This window comes from Colias philodice, chromosome 11, assembly GCF_061535455.1.
Source record: "Colias philodice isolate Cphi_HAF_F1 chromosome 11, ilColPhil1 Martin Lab GWU primary, whole genome shotgun sequence".
In the NCBI taxonomy this organism is placed as follows: Eukaryota; Metazoa; Arthropoda; class Insecta; order Lepidoptera; family Pieridae; genus Colias; species Colias philodice.
The window spans coordinates 9,903,775-9,924,664 of NC_143096.1; the positions used below are offsets into that span (position 1 = coordinate 9,903,775).

At 31.8% G+C, this 20,890-nt stretch overlaps 1 protein-coding gene across 1 annotated transcript in view; it reads left to right on the forward strand.

Annotated features, from left to right (window-relative positions):
• Positions 1–20,890, forward strand: part of LOC149484819 (uncharacterized) — a 217,461-nt gene that overhangs the window by 146,155 nt on the left and 50,416 nt on the right. The window contains exon 5 of the mRNA XM_089701111.1: positions 9,638–9,771. Within this exon, the coding sequence (XP_089557237.1) occupies positions 9,638–9,771 (134 nt within the window). The remainder of the gene's footprint in view (positions 1–9,637; positions 9,772–20,890) is intronic.

The window sequence follows — 20,890 nt, forward strand, 5'->3', positions numbered from 1 at the left end:
GCGAGAATTTAAAAACGTATATCAAACGAGTGCAGGTTTATAAACTATGCGCGTTGAATTATTTTTTTACTAATGTCCAGTTATTTTGTTGGGAGCTTCGTAATTTATGGATGGAATTGTTTTGAATTATTTTAAAAATAATTTTACAAATGGTGGTGAAGCTAGCGAAGTTAATATAACGTTATAAGTATTATATTTGTATTGATTTATGTTGTCTTTCAATCGACTGGTGCCCTTTAAAATCATAATAATATATCGACGATTATTAACATGATTATTATATACAAATTAAGCAATTTCCACGTTAAATAAAATACATAAACAATAAAATTATACATTATAATCAAAATTGCGAGTATTCTTAATGCTAAAATTATACATAAGGGGCACAGAGTTAGCACAATCCTTTACACAAAGATGAAAGCAACGATGCGAAAAATACCTCCGGAGAATGAAGATTAGGTTTCTGTACAGAGTCGATAATATTATGTAGACAAATGTCTAGATATGCCGAGGGTTAAATGTTCGCTGAAGTCGAATCTTCCCGATCCATTCAGCTGAACTAAAGCTGAGCATATATCCGATAACTGAATTGTATTTCGGCGCAACGCCTGCGGTCAGGTTACTTATAATTCCTGCCCGGCCTGCGTGGTTCTCGTTTTAAGAAAGTCCGCATTGTGCTCTTTGAAATGTTTCTCTTTGTTGCTTTAAAAATGAAAAGGTGAATGCTTACTTTGACTATACATTGAAATTAATACATTGTATGTATTGGAGTGTCTGTAAATACTTAATACATCTTCCTTTGTACTATATGTTTGTGAATTTGTCTATGTTAATATGATAATAGGTAATTTAAAAGCAATACCACATACGTTTCTATAATATTCTTTCACAAACTTTTGAGCTATGGATATTATTGTTAGTTCGAGAGTTTTCGAGGTTCGATATTTTATTTCTTTAGCTGGGAGTTGGGACATAAAAATCAGTCACTATTAGGTCCCCATTTCAAGGGTACGTGCGATAAAAGGCTGTAGCAAAGGTCTTATCCCTAAATAATATAATATTAAGGTTGATTTCAAGCTCTTTGCGTTTTTATGAGTCAACTTTTATAAGAGAATTATTGGAATATGATTGTGTGGTTAATGAACTAAATGTAATAACGTCGATCATTTGTAAATACGTGCTTTTGTTGCTCTTCCGTTCTAAGTTCAAATGTTAGCCAAAGCCCTGGGTAAATGGTAAAACTATGTTATGACGGTTCAAAGGTGCTTCTAAAAGAAGTATAATCAAATAAATAAATGTTTGAGTTTGAACATATCATGAAAAAATATATACACATCTACCAAGCCACGTGTATACTCGCCCTAATACATTATTCAAGCACTCGGAATCGTTCTAAAACACCACACTTATCACGGCAATCAGCATCAATCACGCGGAATCCGCTGCCATCACAGATTCCTCTTATCGCGCCTCGATCGGCAAAGAATTGTCGGGGTGACACACTGACAGACAGACGGATCACCTTGCACAAGGATATTCTCTTTTGATTTTGACTGAAAACTTTGTATTGTAGAGGTAAATAGAGTTGTTTCAGGATGATGGTTTTCTTGTAGTCACTTCATGGTGAAATAGACAAATAGATACTAAAAAGTTGTTATTTCTACAATAGTCTTCATAAACTTGCCTCTGTCCTTAAAAATAAATACGATTTTTCAATACCACTTCATCAGTTTTGTGTTTAAAGCATAACATAGATACACACCTCTTATTTATATTTTAAGAAGTATTTTATCTAAGTAATTAATCTATCTAATAGAATGATTTCGGAAAGTGTCCGGGTAATGTTTTTGTGGAAAAATCGCACAAAATATAATAACTAATATTTTAAGACACATCCACTTTTTCAATTACATTTCCAAGTGTCCATACAAACATACTAACCAAGGTACTCGGATGTAACTGAACTAAGAACGCGAAGTTTAATCGATTTTAAATTCCAGATAACTAGAAAAAGATAACTGAAATCGATTATCGCGACCGTTTAAGCGAAGCGCTGTCTCTCGATAAATCACTGGGAATCGAATATGCGCTAGTGCATACTAGGTCATAGTTTTGAACTATTTAGCTGATGAATAACTTTTTATATAATAAAATTTAGTTGGTGGTAATTAGTTTGTATTTTGCAATAAAATATCTATTAAGATGGTATTTTAACTAGAAATGCAAAGATCGTTTTAACCTGTATATGAAGGAAAATAATTATTTGTTTTAACAAAATTAAAAGTTCTAAGAAATCTTTTTAATATTTTACCAATTAAGTAACGTAATAAAATATTTGTTAATACATAATTTGATAGTAGGAATATCACGAGAAAGTACCTAATTATTTACGAAAATTCACTGTAGTCTACAAAATAGAATAATACCTACCTTATTTATAATCTGGTGTTCTTCCATAACAAGATTAATTTTTATTTATATTTAATATAAATGCTATCAAGTGATATATTTTGGTCTGTATTAGTTTGATTGTAGACATGAAAGTAATTAAGTCTCTCTGTAGCTTTGAAAATCATTCAACCATTTTCAGTTATTATCCAAAATATCAACTTTACATTTATTATTGGCTTGAATAAGTTATAGAATAGACTATAAACACATAGATAACAATATACTGTCTTATATGAAATAATAAACATAATACACATAATATTATGAGTACATTAAAATTGAAATCCGCAATTTTTCTTTAGAAATTCTAAATTTACCCTTCTTTCCAAGCGACATTTTGACATTGTAAGGGTCAACCAGTAACAATTAGACGGTACAAAATAAAACAGACCCTGCCACTTACGAGTAACATCTGTTAACAAACTCGGCACGTACATTAACATTTTATTTATTTACACCGTGTAACTCGCATCGGCTAAATTCAATTAGCATGAGCCGAAATCCAATAAGCTACTAACTCGACCCATAAACTGTTCGATAGTACTATCCCACATTACTGGGAATAGGAAACTTTCCGCCGCAAATGTGTTTTTCTTGTTACCTCCAAGTTTGATATTTCACCTACTTTACATTCAGCGAAGGCCGCTGTAAAATGTTCGAACCGGGCCGATATTACAGACCCAAAGTAATAACTTTTATATTTTTCAATGAAAACTTATTGATTTCATCCTTTATGAAATACGAGTGGTCTTACCGCCATGTTTAAGTGATAAATCACTTTTTCATTTATCATTCGAGAGTCCTGACATTTTTTATAATATTTCGTAATTTCATTTTCATCAACATAATATGTAAATTACCGATGCGGTTTGTTTTTATATTGTGTATTTATAAACTACAAATCCAACAAAATTGTATATTAATTTCAATTTATCCTATCTATTATTCACAAACATAACAGAACATTAAACGGTTATAACTTATTAATTAACGGATTACTAATTAACCTAATTTAAATAATAATGCTATCTCTCAAACGCATAAAACAATCCCCGCACCTGAATATTTAACGCAATAAGGGAAATAATGAAATACACCAGCGAAATAATATTTCAATGGAGCGATAATCCACGCGAGTAACGAAAAATCATGCACACGCGTTCCTTTTATTAAACCTGGGAAAACTTATAAAATCACAACGAGTCGAAATGAAACTTCCTTGCGTTAAAATTCCGCGTTTTTATCGGGTCGGAATATTAAGACGCTATATTTTCCACAATCTAATATTCCGAATTTAAATTTCTGCGCCGTGGAATACCTTTGCAGGGACGTATTTGAATTACAAAGTCGCTTTCAACCTGTTATAATATCACCATTCGCAACTAATGTATAGCGGGGGGTGGGCTGATGTATTGCTCAGACTCCGACCCTGCTTTAATAATGCAAGTTCTAGGTGGAATTGATTTAAACTACGCAAATTAATATTGTTTGTTGTTGGTTGGTTAGGGTGTGACGATTTAAGGGTAAGTAGATATTAACAATTTTGAATATTTGTAATATTACCTATTTTATCGAAAAATGTAATATGAAATATTATTTTGAATTTTACTGTTTTTTCTTCCACGACAACATCTTTTTAGTACCTATTTTTATTTAGTTTCATATAGCACATCATCTATACGAGACATGCTTCATCACCATAGATATGGACTGATTTAATGACTTTTAAATACATTTTAAGAATCAAAGGGACTTAATTTTGTTATACTTACATATTATTTATCTTTGTATTTTACTTAACAAATTATTGTATTATTTTAACAAAAGTTTAATGAACACTCGAGCTTATTAGAAAGCGAGTTGTGTTTAAAATTGACAAAATTTAAGATCTCCGACACGTGTTTCCGCTTACGTAAAGTTCAAACCAAACAAATAAACGTGCCTTGCAAAAAGGAAGCAGAATTAACCTCCGAGTGCCCGCATATGGGAGGCACAGATTAATCCTCCCCAGAGAACAAGGAGTGTGGAACACGTTACAAGTTACACACGCCCGGAAACAGTTAGGGTTCTGACCTTAACCTGCTCTGTGGTTTGTTTAACATCCTTTACGGTGTTCAATCGTAGGATTTGATGCGTGTCCTGGTTTTCAGGTTGCGATGAAGTGAAGAAATTTAAACTTTATCGAGAAGTTATTAAGGCTCAAATAAATAAAAATCTTCTTTAATGTTGTGCTTGATCCAAAGGCTTTTAAAATATCCTAGTAGCTTTACAGTCAACGAAATTTTAATAATAGTTCTTATACGCCTCTTTGAGCGATTGTCAGACAGGCACTTACATAAATCCTACTTAATACTGGAATTCTATTGTATTTTTAGGAGTTTGAATCGTATTAAGAATTGGTTTTCTTTCCAGAGGATAAGAAAACGAGAAATATTAGTATTTTTTAATAAACTAAATATTATTAACATAATTTTTGTTCTTAATTCGAGTTTTTGCACGCGGCTTCGCAGTGTTGCAGTGATCAAATTGTCACACACACAAATTTTTTTTAAATCGCTGCAGCTGTAGGAGGAGCTTAGTGCCAACACACAGAAGAAATATACATAAAAGATAAGATAAACGTCAAAATTAAAATTCAAGAACACATTCAACTATTAGGGTTTTGTACTCATCAGAGCTCCAGACACGTGCGTGAAACAACTACTCTGAGTTGAATACAAAGCGAATTGGATAGAGTTGGCATCATAGATGAAACCAATGTGTCGCTTTATGCTTTTTCGTTCTCATTCAGAAAGGAACTCATTGTGTCTATGTCTATGCAACCTAGGTATCTGTATATTAATTATACTGTGCACGATTTACTTCTTTATTTATTTGCATACTAAAATATTATAAAATAAATTTATCTAAGTTGAGCAATTAAGCCGTAAAAGTATTACAAACAGATCAACTTCATATTAATTATTATTAATACTATTAGTACAGGCATTTAGTTGACTGGACTTGTGCACAAAAATAATGATGATATTCACCAACGCGCCATCCGTTCACTCATCACCATAATATTTATTCTTCATAGGATGATTACGAAATTAACTGTTATTATGTATTTAAATAATGCGCATTCACCAAAAAATTATCCCAGCACTTTTTCTTTTTATTCACTTGATTCTTCTCTTCAGACTGATTTCCTTTCGCAGGCATTTCTAATATTAATACAATGATGACGTTATATCCATTCTTAGAACCAATGATAGACATTTCTAGAAGCAGTAATAAGGTCATATTACCTATCCTACTTCCTTCCTACTAGTCCTTCTTACTTCCTACTACTTAATATTAATAATGCGAAAGTTTATGAGGATGTGTGTGTGTTTGTTACTCTTTCACGCAAATACTACTGAACCGATTACAATGAAATTTAGCACACACATAATTGTAACTTGGATTAACACATAGGATCGGTTTTATCCCATAAAATTTCACGGGAACGGGAACAATGCGGATTTTACTTTGAAAAAGCGGGTGAAACCGCGGCGGAAAGCTAGTATAGATTGTTCGTAATTATATAGATAGCAGATCTTATACCTCTATAAGGAGAATCTTATTTGTGCTGACTTATCTAATATCCCGCTTGGGATTGGTTCGTTCAGGTGTAATTATAATTAACTATCGAATAAACATTTGATCACTGCAACACTGCAGTGTCAATTATGCTGTGATACTATGATAATAATATAACTCTAATTTTCGGAATTTTCCTAACGTTTGTAATAGTGTTGTTGTGACACGATTTTTATATTTTTCTCATGCAGGATCTAAATTACTAAACGTTAATATAAAAACAAATAGCGATGTAAGTGCCATATTCACGTAGCATCAGGTACGCGTCTGCTCTTTTGACTTTTCCTTAAATGATGCTTACCTACCATGCTAATGCTCTACGTATAACTGAAAAAAAGTAAAAAAAAGTGACATTGTATTTTTATAAATTGCCTACTATGTTATTTTTATTCTCTTGTCCCAATTTCAATTTATGTTCACATCCGAAATAATATTTGCGATGAGACGAACCATGAGTCGCTCGTTAAGCTGCGATTTGTCAAGTATTGACTTTGCCAGTTCGTTGCTTCAAGTACGGTTTATATTTTTTTCTCGAAAGATTTTCGCCCATTTGCCAACCGTTTTGCCATTTGCTTTAGTAAAAGTTTGATCTGAATAAGCTCAAGCATGGTTCTGATCGTAATTAATCTTTCTTTGATATGATTGTTGACTTTATTTGCGGGAGCAAAAATAGCAATTCCGATTAATTGTTCTCCGGTTTTATTGGGCTATTGACGCTGCTGAATATAATAAATAATTTTAGTTCTCGTTAAGCAGTCATGTGTGATTCCCCAAAACACCAATTTGGTGGCGCGATGAAAATAAATCGCGACCGTATAATACGTATACGAATATAGTACTTACCAGTATATTCGAGAAATGGTGAAAACCGGCAGTTGCACGGTTTTTGCTGGAAAACAGGATTCGAAAGGGATCCTCGCAATATATTGGTGTAAAACAAAGATTTGCAAATCAAACCTGGCACGAACCCACCTTAACCCTGCCAAAGCTCGCGCCGAATTTGTCCCATGTAACAGCGTTTTCGAATTGTTTATTTGAATTTACGGACCACGCACTGTTTCTTTTTGTTTTCTTAAACTAAAATACATGTGAAATTAACTGTTGTTATACTAAGGTATTACCGTACCTGGTGTGGTACCTAAATTTTTTGTTTTCGTTGTATGTATGTATGTATGTTACTTACTACTGGACTGCTACAATTTTTCGTCTCATTTAGGGGCGAAATGAAGTGCAGTCAGCAAATAAATCATATATTTTTGAACTCTATTCTTTCTAAAATTATATACAAAATACATAATTTGGTATCGTATTTTTCATTATCAAATTCTTGCTTGTTCAACACAAGCTTCAAAACTTTTCATATACTATTTTAAGCCTTTATATCATATTACATTTACACAAATAAAGTAACGAGTTCAAAATCTGTTTTGGTTAGCCGCAATATAACTAAATCGGAATTTTGATCGAACATTTCATTACGCTAATAGCTGATTGACTAAATGCTATACGCATTCCACATTACTGCAAAATTGACCTTTATACATTTTACCTGGTAACTTTTACCACAACGCGGTAATTTCACAAGAGAACAGCGAAAGAATCAATAGCATACATTCCATTATTGGCCAAATAAAAAATTTAGTATTCGACATAATATTATTATGTCTAATATTGGTAATAATCACATAAGTTTTGTTTTCTTTAACGACAAAGCTTTTATATATTTGTAAGTATCTCTATAATGTTATGTTCATGTTTTTCTTGGAAACAATAAATCGAACTGTTATGAAATGATAAGTAGGTTGTACTTATGGATGAAGTGTGTATGTACGACTGAATAAGTAGGCTTCTTATTTATTTATCATTATATTATATTATTTTCATGATGATACGTAATAATATAAAAATACAAAATACAGATAGAGCGAGAGAACAGGAGTGCTTAAATAATGCAATTTTACATAAAATCCATCTTGTCTAAGATTTCGCGCGCCATTTTCCACCATCGATCAAAATGCCACGCAATTTTAAACTTTAAAATCGTGTTGTATAATGAAGTTTTGATGAAAGTGCTGTTGAAATGCTATACAATGCTCGATCTTATTTCTGAGACCATTATTAAGCTTTTAATGCTATTTACAATATTTTTATCAAATGCGTAAGTAATGAAAGAGTATCCTGTTATATTATACTAGCAGCGCTCCGCGGTTTCACCCGCGTGGCTCCACTCCTGTTGATTTTAGCATGATGATTTATAGCCTACAGCCACTGCTATAATAGCCTTCCTCGATGAATGGGCTATCTAACACTGAAAGAAATGTTCAAATCGGACCAGTAGTTCCTGAGATTAGCGCGTTAAAACAAACAAACAAACTCTTCAGCTTTATAATATTAGTATAGATTTAATATTGTGAGAAAAAAAGCTCGTTAATATGTTAGAAGCATACATACATGTTATATTGCTCGAACAGTTAACATACTATTTTATAATCTGAGGTTCTGTAATTTTGCGTGCGATCGAATCGAACGAATGTTTGACATGTTTTCTATGAAGTAGTCATTAATATTGATGTACGCTAAAATTTCTAAAACTATTAATAAAAGGATTTTTTTTTGATAGAGTGATTCTAGAGGAAAGTTTTAGTATGTAATTTCTTAGGTTTTAGACAAAGCGGGTGAAGCCGCGGGTGGAAGCTGGTATATCACTTTGAGTAACCAAAATTAACACACACGACATTTCAGATCAAGAAAAAAAGGAACGGAAGAGCTTGTTCATGACAAATAGTTGTTTACTTGAACCAGTATTCTAATGCCATTTAAAATTATTCAGTAAAAAGTCTTGTTGTTTCCAAAAGACTGAACATAATTGTAATCTAACCAGACTCGTTGGAGAAATTATGACAATATTAATTAATCTATCAAACCAACTCACTGAGGTTTGTTCTAACGTAACGAAGCAATATTTTAACTCTCATATTTCTTGTGAAATGAAATAAGTAACAGTAGATAATATTTATTGAGAAAAACAATACTTTATTAATAATATTTTTGATAGCTATATTGTGGCGATGTGCAGATTGTTTTTATTTCTTTGATTCCATTGTTTCTATGATAGTTTTTTAAAGAATAAATTGTAAAAATCGACTGTTGGCTCGCTCATTTAACTTTCATTAGTTCTGTATAATTTTGATATGTAAATAAATACACACTTGAAGCATAATTATGTAACATTATTGTTATATGCTATTTGAAATCATTTGTGTATCTAATTCAATAATTTAAAAATGATACTAAGGGTTCCGTACAAATAACAAAGAGCAACAGAAATTCCCTATCAGTTGACATTGTAAAATATACTAAATATTAAGAGTAAGAAATTATCCATTTTTCGCGAATTTTTAAAGTGAAATTTCTTTAAGTTGAGAGTAAAATTTCAAGGTCGCGTCATGGCAGTACCGTCATGTCATGGAGTGAGGCGACGATTTTGGTATATTTGAATCTCTTCTGACACGTGTGCTGCACACGAGCTTTTTTTCAAACAATCTTTCTTTATTTCCAGAGCTGCCCCCAGAGAAGCCAACGATAAAAGCGGAGAAGGGATGGTACGCCTCAGGGGACTCGCTTAGGGCCCAGTGTATATCTCCACCAGCTGACCCGCCGGCTAACCTCACTTGGTTACTAAATGGACGTGATGTGAGTTATAATTTTTAGTAGTAGCAATTATACTTAATTCTTTGTAGGGAAAACTTCTTAGATGCGTTGAGCTTTAGGTAGGGAAAAATTTTAAGGGCTTACTTCACCGATGATATTAAAAACTTATAGTATAACTTATAGTATATATATTTTATGACTTGCAAGAACCCTTGCAGACGATTATCAGATGTGTAATGATAATCGATGCCACTCATAGAAATATTGATCCTTATTTAAATAAATATGCAAGAGCATATTATTATAATACTTATGCTTTGCCATATAAAAAACCCACATTAGTTTGGTAAAATGTATATTTTTAAAACCTTTATTTTGAATTTTTTTTCTTCTTCACTTCTCGTTGAAGCCTTGTTTAAGTATTCTTATATTGAAAATAACATTTTGCTAACTACTACTACTACTTTGCTATTTCAACAAAATTTTCATAACCTTCAAATGAAGCACTACGTCATCAAAAGCATTACAAATCGTTATTATAAGAAGGAAGTGGAATCAGCTCAGAGGAAAATAAATTATCTTCAATTCTCACCCTCTGATTGAAAGGTGAGTCCCCTTATAGGGATAAACCGCTTTCATCAACCCTTAACCGAAACTTATACCCAATAATATTTTACCTATTCCTCAAAGAGTGTTTAGAAAATAAAATTTTTGTAAGAATGTTCAATAAACAATGTTTTCGACAGAATAGGTACCTATTAGTAAATAAACGGACAGTTGTATGATTGATTTTAGATTACATATACCTACATGAAGAAAATAATATCTGAACCTGGCTCTGTACATGGGTACAGAGCCATATAGGTACCTGTAGGTAGCTTATAGAGATTACCTATACAGGGCCAAGTTTAGATATCCAGTGAAGTCAAGCTTTATTTAGGTAAAGAAGGCAACAACACACATGCCTTTTAATTCAAATTATTAGCTACACTATCTTCCGGATAAAACCTGATTAAACCAGTTCAAATAAAATTAACCACCAATAACACAAAATCCACAACATCATGTACCTAATCATGTGCTACTTAGCCATTCATTAAGCTAGTGCTTATAATTATCAATTAGAAATACTCGTCAACTGACGCATGACGTGACGTCATGACAGCCGTGATGGATGAGATCCAACAAAGAAAGCGTTAATAAATTCACTGTATAATTAGACATTCGATAACCCGCTTTAATGCAGAATTTAATTATCGAAGTAATTTGAGAAATAATCTGGATGAAGTGCTGATGAAATTTGTTTTATTCAAATACTTCAATAATTGCGAATTTATACAACCTTGGCTATGCGACTTGCTAATTTTGTTGAAAAATAACAAGGTTATTAATAAACGATTTATTGTTGAAAGAAGCTTTCCAGAGGTATGTTATGACTTAATTACCCGTAATAATCAGGGTGTAAGTAAGAGAAGCTGTTGAAATTGTAAAAATATACTTAATATTAAAATAACTCAAAGAGATAATATGTTTTTTATGAGTAAGTTTTGTTTACATTCAGATAATGTTGGCCCTCCGGTTTGGTCAAACACTATAAAACAGTAATTAATAATATTTAGACTATATAAGACGCAGTGTAACAAGTTACTCTACCAAATAAAATATACATAATATTCAATACTCACATTCTTTACAGCCTACCTACCGCAGCTTACCGTCAGTTAACGCCCCTGTATTTATTTTCCCAGAGAAAGTTCTGGATAAACTGCATGCAATACTTTTATACACTCATACTTGATTCGCTTAATCCGATATAATATTTATTACCAATGCGGTGTTCAGAGCAAGCGGAAGCTCTACAGAATGAACGATAATTGTTTTTCCATTTAAATTAAAGTCGTTTGTCAAACTTTTTTATTTAAAATCAGTTTCGAGTGCGTAAAATACACAATATACAATTTATGTACTTATTTTTTTAATATTCCAGGAAATAAAAATGTGGCAAAAGAATGCATGATTTAATTTAATTTATTTAATTTCAAATTCGCTAGCTATTTCCCCAAAATCGACTTAAAACTGACGCAATTTAATTTTCTCTTTCAAAATTTATCATCGTAACGTCAAAGAAAAGTAAATGATGCACTTTACTACAAATATTTAACTACTGAAACTAGCGCGAATGCTTACGCACGATATTAAGTTTCATTTCTTTTAAATGCAATAATATCAATTACTACTATTAAAATATTAAAAACAACAAAAACATATCATCATTTAGATCAATAATGAATATCATTAAAGTTTAAGACGACTTAAAAACAGCTGGTTAAACTTTTTGATGAACTTGTTTTTTGTCCTGATAATCCGAAACTCTAAAGTAACATTCCTTTTATTGTGATCTAAATGTAAATTATTATGGATGTGGCCACATATCGTTAAAAGCGTCATCAATTGTACATTGACGTTAATTTAAATCGAGAATCTGAATATTGAGATTACTTTTTGAGTACCTTCTGGGCATTTATTGACCCTTAATTAATATAAGGGCCTGCAATGTGTCCTTTTGTTTATTGTGCCTCAACCTTGTGTTTGACCTAAAGGTATTTTTCGGAAGTTAAAACTTTATAGAAAGAGCAAATATTAGCAGCATAAAAATATTAGAAAAATGCAGGTAGGTATACTTAATTGTGTAACGACTGGTTGAACAGAAATACGTAGAGCTACGTATTGTAATCTGTTCAAATCTAAACAAAAGTCCTCATTTTATTTACGACCTACTACATGATTAGCGATCTATATAATGATATAAATAGATTGAATCTATGACCAACAACCACGCTCTTGACACCACTCTATCGCTTGCATATTTGACGAATCGTCAGGTAAACTAAGCGCATAGTGCAACCGCAAAATTTTACTTCAGCGCCTCATTGACAAATTAATACTAAATGTTACATAACAATTTTATACATGAACCACGTTGCATTAATTATCTTTTGCAACTAGAATTTTGTACTCGTATCCCACCATGAATGTACAATGGAGAAAATTCAATTCCGTGCACAATTTTAGCGGGTGAATGTTGAATTCATGAAATAATGGGTTTAAATAGTTCATTCGAATTATAAAGTTACTCTCTTGTGACGTACACATTGAATAAGGTAAATAAGACAGGGTTTTGTTCCGTTTTATTCACTCAAAAGTGTACACATAAGTTCTTATTTGGTAGAATTTGACCTATTTTATGTATATTTTAAAGTGAATTCGCTTTGCAATAATATGATTTAACCCTGACGACTGACCTGACGATTTAAGATGTACATAATAATATTATATTCAGTAACGTAACATCATCATTAATATTTAAGAAAACAGTTCAAGTATCATCATATTTTAATCTAATTTCAACTAACCAACAGATTAAAAAGGTACAAAAAATGTGTGCGTGTACACACGTAATAAGTGAAACTTCTTTAAGACCTTATTTTTCAAAAAATAATTTACTATATGCAACTTTATAGAAATACGTCAATCACGCGTGGTAGGGATAAAAACAAGATGGCGCGTAACGGAAAAATGTCACGCGTTCCGAAAAAATGTTACACTAAATTTTTTTCCAACCCCGATAAAGAAGTTTCACTTCACAAAGAAAAGATGCCGATTGTTCTAATATTTAGTTCTCTGAGAAAGAATCATCATCCCTGTGGAAAAACAAATTACGAACGTATGCTTTTCATTTCATAGACAAGCACAATTCTATTACTTTCTTCTCTTGTCTCCTTTCACGAACGTTCAGTCCAAGTTTCCTTTGAAAGTCTCACTCATAATCCGCTGCGTCATCGTTGTTTCGAACATAATATTTTTAAGCGATACGATACATTCCGTGTCATACAGTTTGACAATAAAACTACCGCTTTCCGTCCGTAGCACAAACTTCAATAACATGTGAAACATGTTTTCACATCGAAAGACTTCTTTCGACTTCACTGAATCGAATAACAAAACGTTTGCAAATGCTCTATTTTCAATTCACATATATTTATCGGTCTGGAAATAATCGTTCGTCGTGTGTACAAATCGGCAAAGAACAGGCTGCTTATGTGGAGGCATTTAGTTACGGATATTCGCTACAAATTCGTTGGTATTATTCGAGATTCAGACAGAATAAGTTTTACGTATTTTTAGTTCCAAAGGTACAAATCTCTCTCTGATATTGTCTTTAATCCCTCCTTAAACTTTTTTACCTTATTAATCAAATAAGTCGAAACTGTTATGATTACAATTATTGTACTACAACTATCTGAATATACAACCTATATGATTATTATATATCTATTTCTTATCTTATGTCTTATCATTATTACATGGTTTTACTAGAAAAACTATATTATGGCACTTTTGTGTTACTTCTAACATATTACCCCACAAAATATTACATAAGTACGAGTATCGTATTCCACATAACAACTTATAAATAATTTAATATTCATGTAAAATTAATTGAATGCAATCAAATTTAATTTCCATTACCCGGTTAATCTAGGCTTATCGTTTTGTATATGTTTAATTATATTAAATCTCTTGTGCCCGCACCTGAAAATACATGGTAAAGTTTTAATTACATACAGCAGCAGTATAAATTACGTCTTAAATAAATTCAACATGATTTTCCTGCAAAAGAAGTCATTAACAATACCCATGACGATGCCGTACGAATCATTATTTGAACAGCGTTCAACGTTCGACATTCATTGGGTTAAAATAAACTGAAATCATTTATGGAGTTTCCTTCATGATATTAAAGATTATTATACACTAGCGGTCAGCCCCGGCTTCGCCCGTGGTACCTACATGTTTAAACTATCCTATCTCTCAAGTTGGATCGAACTGCACATGGTGTGCGAATTTTGTTATAATCGGTTAAGTGGTTTAGGAGTCCATTGAGGACAAACATTGTGAAACGAGATTTATATATATTAAGATAGTACTTACGACATTACATTACGAAGATAATATATAATCTTTATAGAAAAAATTTATAGAAAAACTTTTGACGATAAAGTTTTAAGAAATAACTTTAACTTTTTCTAAAAGAACATACCATTTCTTTTTTCTACGAACGAGATATCAAAAACACAAGTTTAAAACTTATTATGAAATCGTTCCTATGGTATCTATATGAAACTGCAAAAATTCTTAACCCACCGGATTATTTATTAAGTACACCTATTAATAAAGGCAGGACGATTCAATTCTTTCGCGACCCATATCACAAAATGACAAGACAGATTATTCGTAACCTTCCAACTGCGAAGATATTGTCAAATAAACTGCCACATGCACAAAGGAGGAGTTCCAACAGGGGACGGAGCTAGCGGTCAGTCCATGTATTCAATATTATAACGTTGATAAATAGCTTTCGTTTTTGGATTTTGTACGCAAAATGTCTAACATGTCACTGGGTTATTAACCTTAATAATTTTAAGTGAAAATAGGCACGTTTTGCGCCTAATTTAGTTCATTGCGATTTGCGAATAAATAAGTTAATCTTTTCATAGCAAGAGCGAGCCTTTAAGATTACAAAGACAGTAGTGTAAATTACTAAGCTACCTATACATATAAGTATACATTACACATATTTATATGTATAGATACCTACATAGGTGGAGTATACCTCTACCAAATTAAATACAGGAGTTTTCATTCGTCACAATATTATCACATCTTAAAAATTGTAACCAATATTATTTCCCTTCCATCTTCCATTCAATCTCATTCTACCACAAATGAAACATAAAACATTCTCAGTTCAAAACAACTCAAATACTAGTAAATATTCACTTCTAAAATATTAATACATCTAGTAACAAAACACGCTGTCTTCACATAGTAAACACTATTGTATTGCATGTAATAAAGAATTTTATCTCACTACAGTTTGTTCAACAGCACTTCGAGCTGAAAGTTTTTAAAAGTACGCTGAAAGGGTGTTGTTAAATGATAAGGAACTTTGCACCTCAGTAAATGAGCTAAGTTAATCTTTGTTCTAAGTGTCCAACTATCTTAATACAATGAAGAAGTTACAACTATGGATATTCTGTGTATTCTTTTAAACTTGTGGCTTACGTAAAAGCCTCTGTGAAACGTGTTATCGTGTAAGAGCACATTTATACTATCCTACTAATATTATAAATGCGAAAGATTGTGAGGATGTATGTGTGTGTGTGTGTGTTTGTTACTCTTTCACGCAAATATTACTGAACCGATTACAATGAAATTTAACACATATATAGAGGGTAGCTTGGATTAACACATAGGATAGGTTTTATCCCGGAAATCCCACGGGAACGAGATCTTTGCAGGTTTTACTTTGAAAACGCGGGCGAAGCCGCGGGCGGAAACCTAGTTTAATATAAATGACTGATATAAAATATTATTATGAAGATGTCTTTGAAATATTGAAATTAATAATGAATATACTTGTCTTCTTTAACAATACATAATGTGGTAAGGTTATTGAAATTTTTTTTGTAATAAGAAATTATAAATAATGGCATGGATATATAGATAAGATTGTATTCATGTTTAGGTTAGGATTGTGTAGCTTTAAATGAAATCAGAACTTTCTATTAGTCTCTTGTAACCTGATTTTTATTTAAATCATACTGAATTATTCTCAGTAAATCGTCTCAAAAGTTGTGTTCCTATCTTTCTTCCCGAAATTTTCTCTTCACCAAGAGATAGATTTGAGGAAACTTTTGGAAAGTATGCCCGATATATAATGCTAATTTTATATTGCTTTTTTTCTGGGTAATTCCTTAAGAATATCACTGAACACTTTTCTATGAAATATTAACACGAAAACGTTAAAGTCATTACTTTTTCACAACTTCCCGTATAATAATTTCGTAAAATTAAAGTCACGGAAAATTAACAACACAAAATGAACCGTCACATTTCCTTCCTTTTGTAATTAACGAATTTCATTGCTCGATTGATTTATTACGGAAAAATTAACTTAATAAAGAAAATACGAATGAATATGTTCGTGAGTAATTTAAAATTTTAACAGCATAATTGTGTTAAGATACAAAACTATATCGTTAAAAGAGAATTCATGGATAGATAAAGTATTTTGAGCTTCTTGTATCTTTATGTTTTTCCAACAACAAATATTTCATGCAAAACGCATTAAAGTTGTAGCATACTGCAACTTGCGAGTGGGAACGTCAGCTGGTGAAAACTTTACTTACATTATACTCATACATCCTTATAATAAGCTCTATTTCGGTATAATTATTTATAATATTCGTTACTGACCTTATATACTTCGATAATCCACTAATATTAAACTGTGTTAGTAATATGAATGTTGCTCACAAGACTTGAATTATAGTTCAAAAATTATATCAAATTAAAAAAAAATACCTAATACGAATAGAGCAACATCTGTAAAGAATGGTCGTTTAATTTACAAAGCTAGATACAACGATTCATAATATCTTTTAGCATTTTCAAAACCGATTTGTACTCTTCAATGTTCCACCTTTGATAACCATTATTACCATAATACCTACCTGGTGGTCACATGAAGACGTTAGCTACCACGCCCAATGTCCGTTTAATAGAAAAGCTTAGTAATATCGACTTTACAAACGACATGACATCTTCAAGAGCAGGTCGTAATTATTATTCTTCGACGTCTTTTTGTGACTATCTACAACATACGAACAAAGAAACAATCAAAAGAATGATGGGCATCGTTCTTCTGCTATGTTGTTGTGAAACCCATGAGGTAACCCGCCTACATCTTTTCTACAAAACTAACTGGATACAGTATTAATATCTACATACGCCATGTCTATCTCCTTTATTAAGATTGATGTAAAACCTCATACAAGTCACTCATGTGTAGTAAATGCGGTTTGCATACATTGCCGTTCGCGCTGTAACCGTCATCGCTATCATAGTTTTAATTTACTTCAGTAAGGATTAACTTCAGAGCTAAAGTATAAGCCTATGTTTAACCGGAGTTGTGTACAAATTTTTCCAATCTCATTTGCTGGAATTTTTCTAACTTTATCATCGTGGACGGAATTTTTAAGCATGTTGTGAAGAACAGTTTAGGGTATATTCTTTTTTAGATATTGCTTTGCAAAGGATGATTCATGATTAGTAATTAGTATAGGTTCCCTTATACCTTATGCCAGTAGTTTATAGTAGCTTATGCCAGTTTTTTAGAAATCTCAAAGTTTAGTTTAGGTGATAGATATCACATATCTTTCAAAAATTTCAGGTAAAAACAAGCGACTACTACCTATTACATCCATCTTACGTAGGTTATATTTATAAAAGTGAAATTCGACCAATCCCACCACCAAAATAAAGAAAATAATCCAAGAAATTTTGATGCTCTTTCCCCTCGAATTATACGCAAAATACTGGCTGTGAATAAACTTGTGAAGGAATAAATAACATCATCTTTCATCGCATACATCCAATCGGTAATTCTATAAAGGAAGAAGAAAATAGGGCTCAAGTAAATAATGCCAGGAATAAAATGCGTCACTCGCATACAAATGAGCCTACTGGGATGGGGTAGAGATACGTTAGATAAAACATATACGGAATAATGGCTATATGATTATGTTTGGGGCGCAAATGGTGGCACATAAGTGACATGACCGTGATTTTAATGCCGTTTATTCGAACCCTGGGTCGTAAGGGTTTTTTGAAAACATTCGATGGTATGTACTTGTGTTTACTTGCGTACGTACGGACATTAAAAAAATGTATTGGACTTTCTTTTACATCTGTAGCATAAGTTTTATGAGTTGGCAGAATTATATATAAGCAAATAAATATAAGCTCAAGAAAATTGTTTTTAATTATATTTAAATGTGTAATTTTCATAGCAATTCTTTTATAAAATTAAATGCTCCTTACTGTTCTTAAATAATTTTACTTGAATACTTAATTAGCTCAATTATATTCTGAATATTATCATACACAATATTTTGATGTGAGTAGTGCGGGTATAATAAAACTTAATTTAAACGAAAAATAAAATTTTCATAGTAATGCAATCACGTCGTACACAATAAAACAACAACACATTTATTCTATAAAATGTAAGTGTAAACGAAAGCCCAAGTTAAAAAGTTAAACTTTAAAAGAGCAAGTCAACAAAATGCTAACCGCGCCGCAAAAAGTGGCAGGAATTTATTCATGTCTCGTCCCTCCGTCCTCTTTGTGTTGCTAATTCTGTCCCGTTCTTTCCTTCCCTGTCATTACCCCTGGCCTGTAACACATTCCGGATCAGTGCACATGCACATTTAATGGCCGTGTGTGCTTTTGAAAGAATAACTTTGGAAGAATAGTGATTGGTGATCTCGATTGTGGTCGGTTTGGTCAAAGTCGAACATCTGTTCATTCTTTGTTGAAAGGCTTTTCGTTAGATAACATAAGGAATGAGGTAGCGTTGTGTTGCATTAGAAAACTCTAGTTTGACGATTGCAACTCTATGTCTCTATTTCCTTATCTTATCTATATTCAGACGATAGTAGGTTGTAATTATTTCATAACTATGCTAACTATGTATATTTTAAACTAGGCATATTATTTTTATTTATAAAAAATATTTATATCTTATATCTATAAAACAGCGCCCTATTAAAAAATAATATTGAATTCTACATTTTCAATTCTATATCGTTATATAGTTACATGGTTCAATAGTCTCAGAACATTTTTTATTTAAACATAAAACTCGATGATAAATAATCTATTTCCACACTCACACATCGAAAGCAGTAAATGATGGGGACACTCCATCATACGGCGATGTCCGGTGCTTTCTATAAGGAATATTATGTTCTAGACGCTTCTATAGTGATTCATGCTTGTCATTATTTTTGTAATAATGTTGTTCACCTGTGTTATAAACATTGTCTAGCGAGCCATCTTTTTTAACCCTAGAAGCCTAATCTACGCCTGCGAGGCGTACAAAAATTCGAATACCGGATGTCTCTTTCTAACGGTTGAAGCTAGCGCGTCGTACTTTTTAGTTATCTCAGTGGCCGACGGGAGCTAGAGGACGGTGCCTGTATCGTTATGGTAAGTCCCGCCATTTTTGATTTATCGAAGTGTTGCATGCCTGCGAGACGTATGTTTAGGCTTTGTGTAACTTTTAACTAAGATTAAGTGATTTTACTTTTGATTGTTTTTCGTGTATTTTATACTTTTTTTCGGAATTCTTTCAGTTATAAATATATTATGGTCCAATCTATTAAATAAAGACGACATAATCGCAATTTTGAATGGAGAAGGCAGTCCTCACGAGGATTCAGGTTCCGAAGTTGAGGATGACCATATTATCGACGACGTTCAAAGCAAGGGCTAAAATAATGAGGTGTCTGAGTTCGTTGCGTCATTACAATAATCTGGGCCTTCGGCAGAAACTAATCCAACCATGAATTTCAAAATTTGTGTGTACTAAATGTAAAAAAATCAGTGTGTGGCGAGCACAGGGTTGATTTATGTGTAGTGTGGTCCTAAAGTTAAACTAATCCTCTATAGACCGGTTAGTTGTAATGTTTGATCTAAAAATATATAATTAGCGTAAAAAAAATTGATACTTTATAAAAATAATATATGTTTTAAGTTGATTTTGAGGAAGTAAATTTTTTTGTTCCAATTTATGCATATTGTTTTTTATGTTGTAATAAACAACTTTGATTATAGTTATAATTGATAATAGTGTAGTTTTATTTATAGTTTATTTCCCAAATTCAAATTTCCGCTTTATTAAAACAATAATAATCAAATAATATACCTAAAATAATGGCTTTTATATGTGTACGCCTCTGAGACGTATATTAAGGCTTTGTGTACGTTCCATATAGATTAGGCTTCTAGGGTTAAATAGGATATATTCATATACTTATAGTTTGAGGATATAAGAAATATATGTATATAAAATTAAGAACTATCATTATTAATTGGCACAATGAGCCACAAGTTTGCTGATTATTATTCCAAAGAAATGTAAATCATTATTTAGAGCTTATTTAAGACACATTTTACAAAATTAACTTGTTACTAAATCACGATTTAATAAAATAAAATTATAAAGAATTTATCGAGCGTTACGTATTGAGCA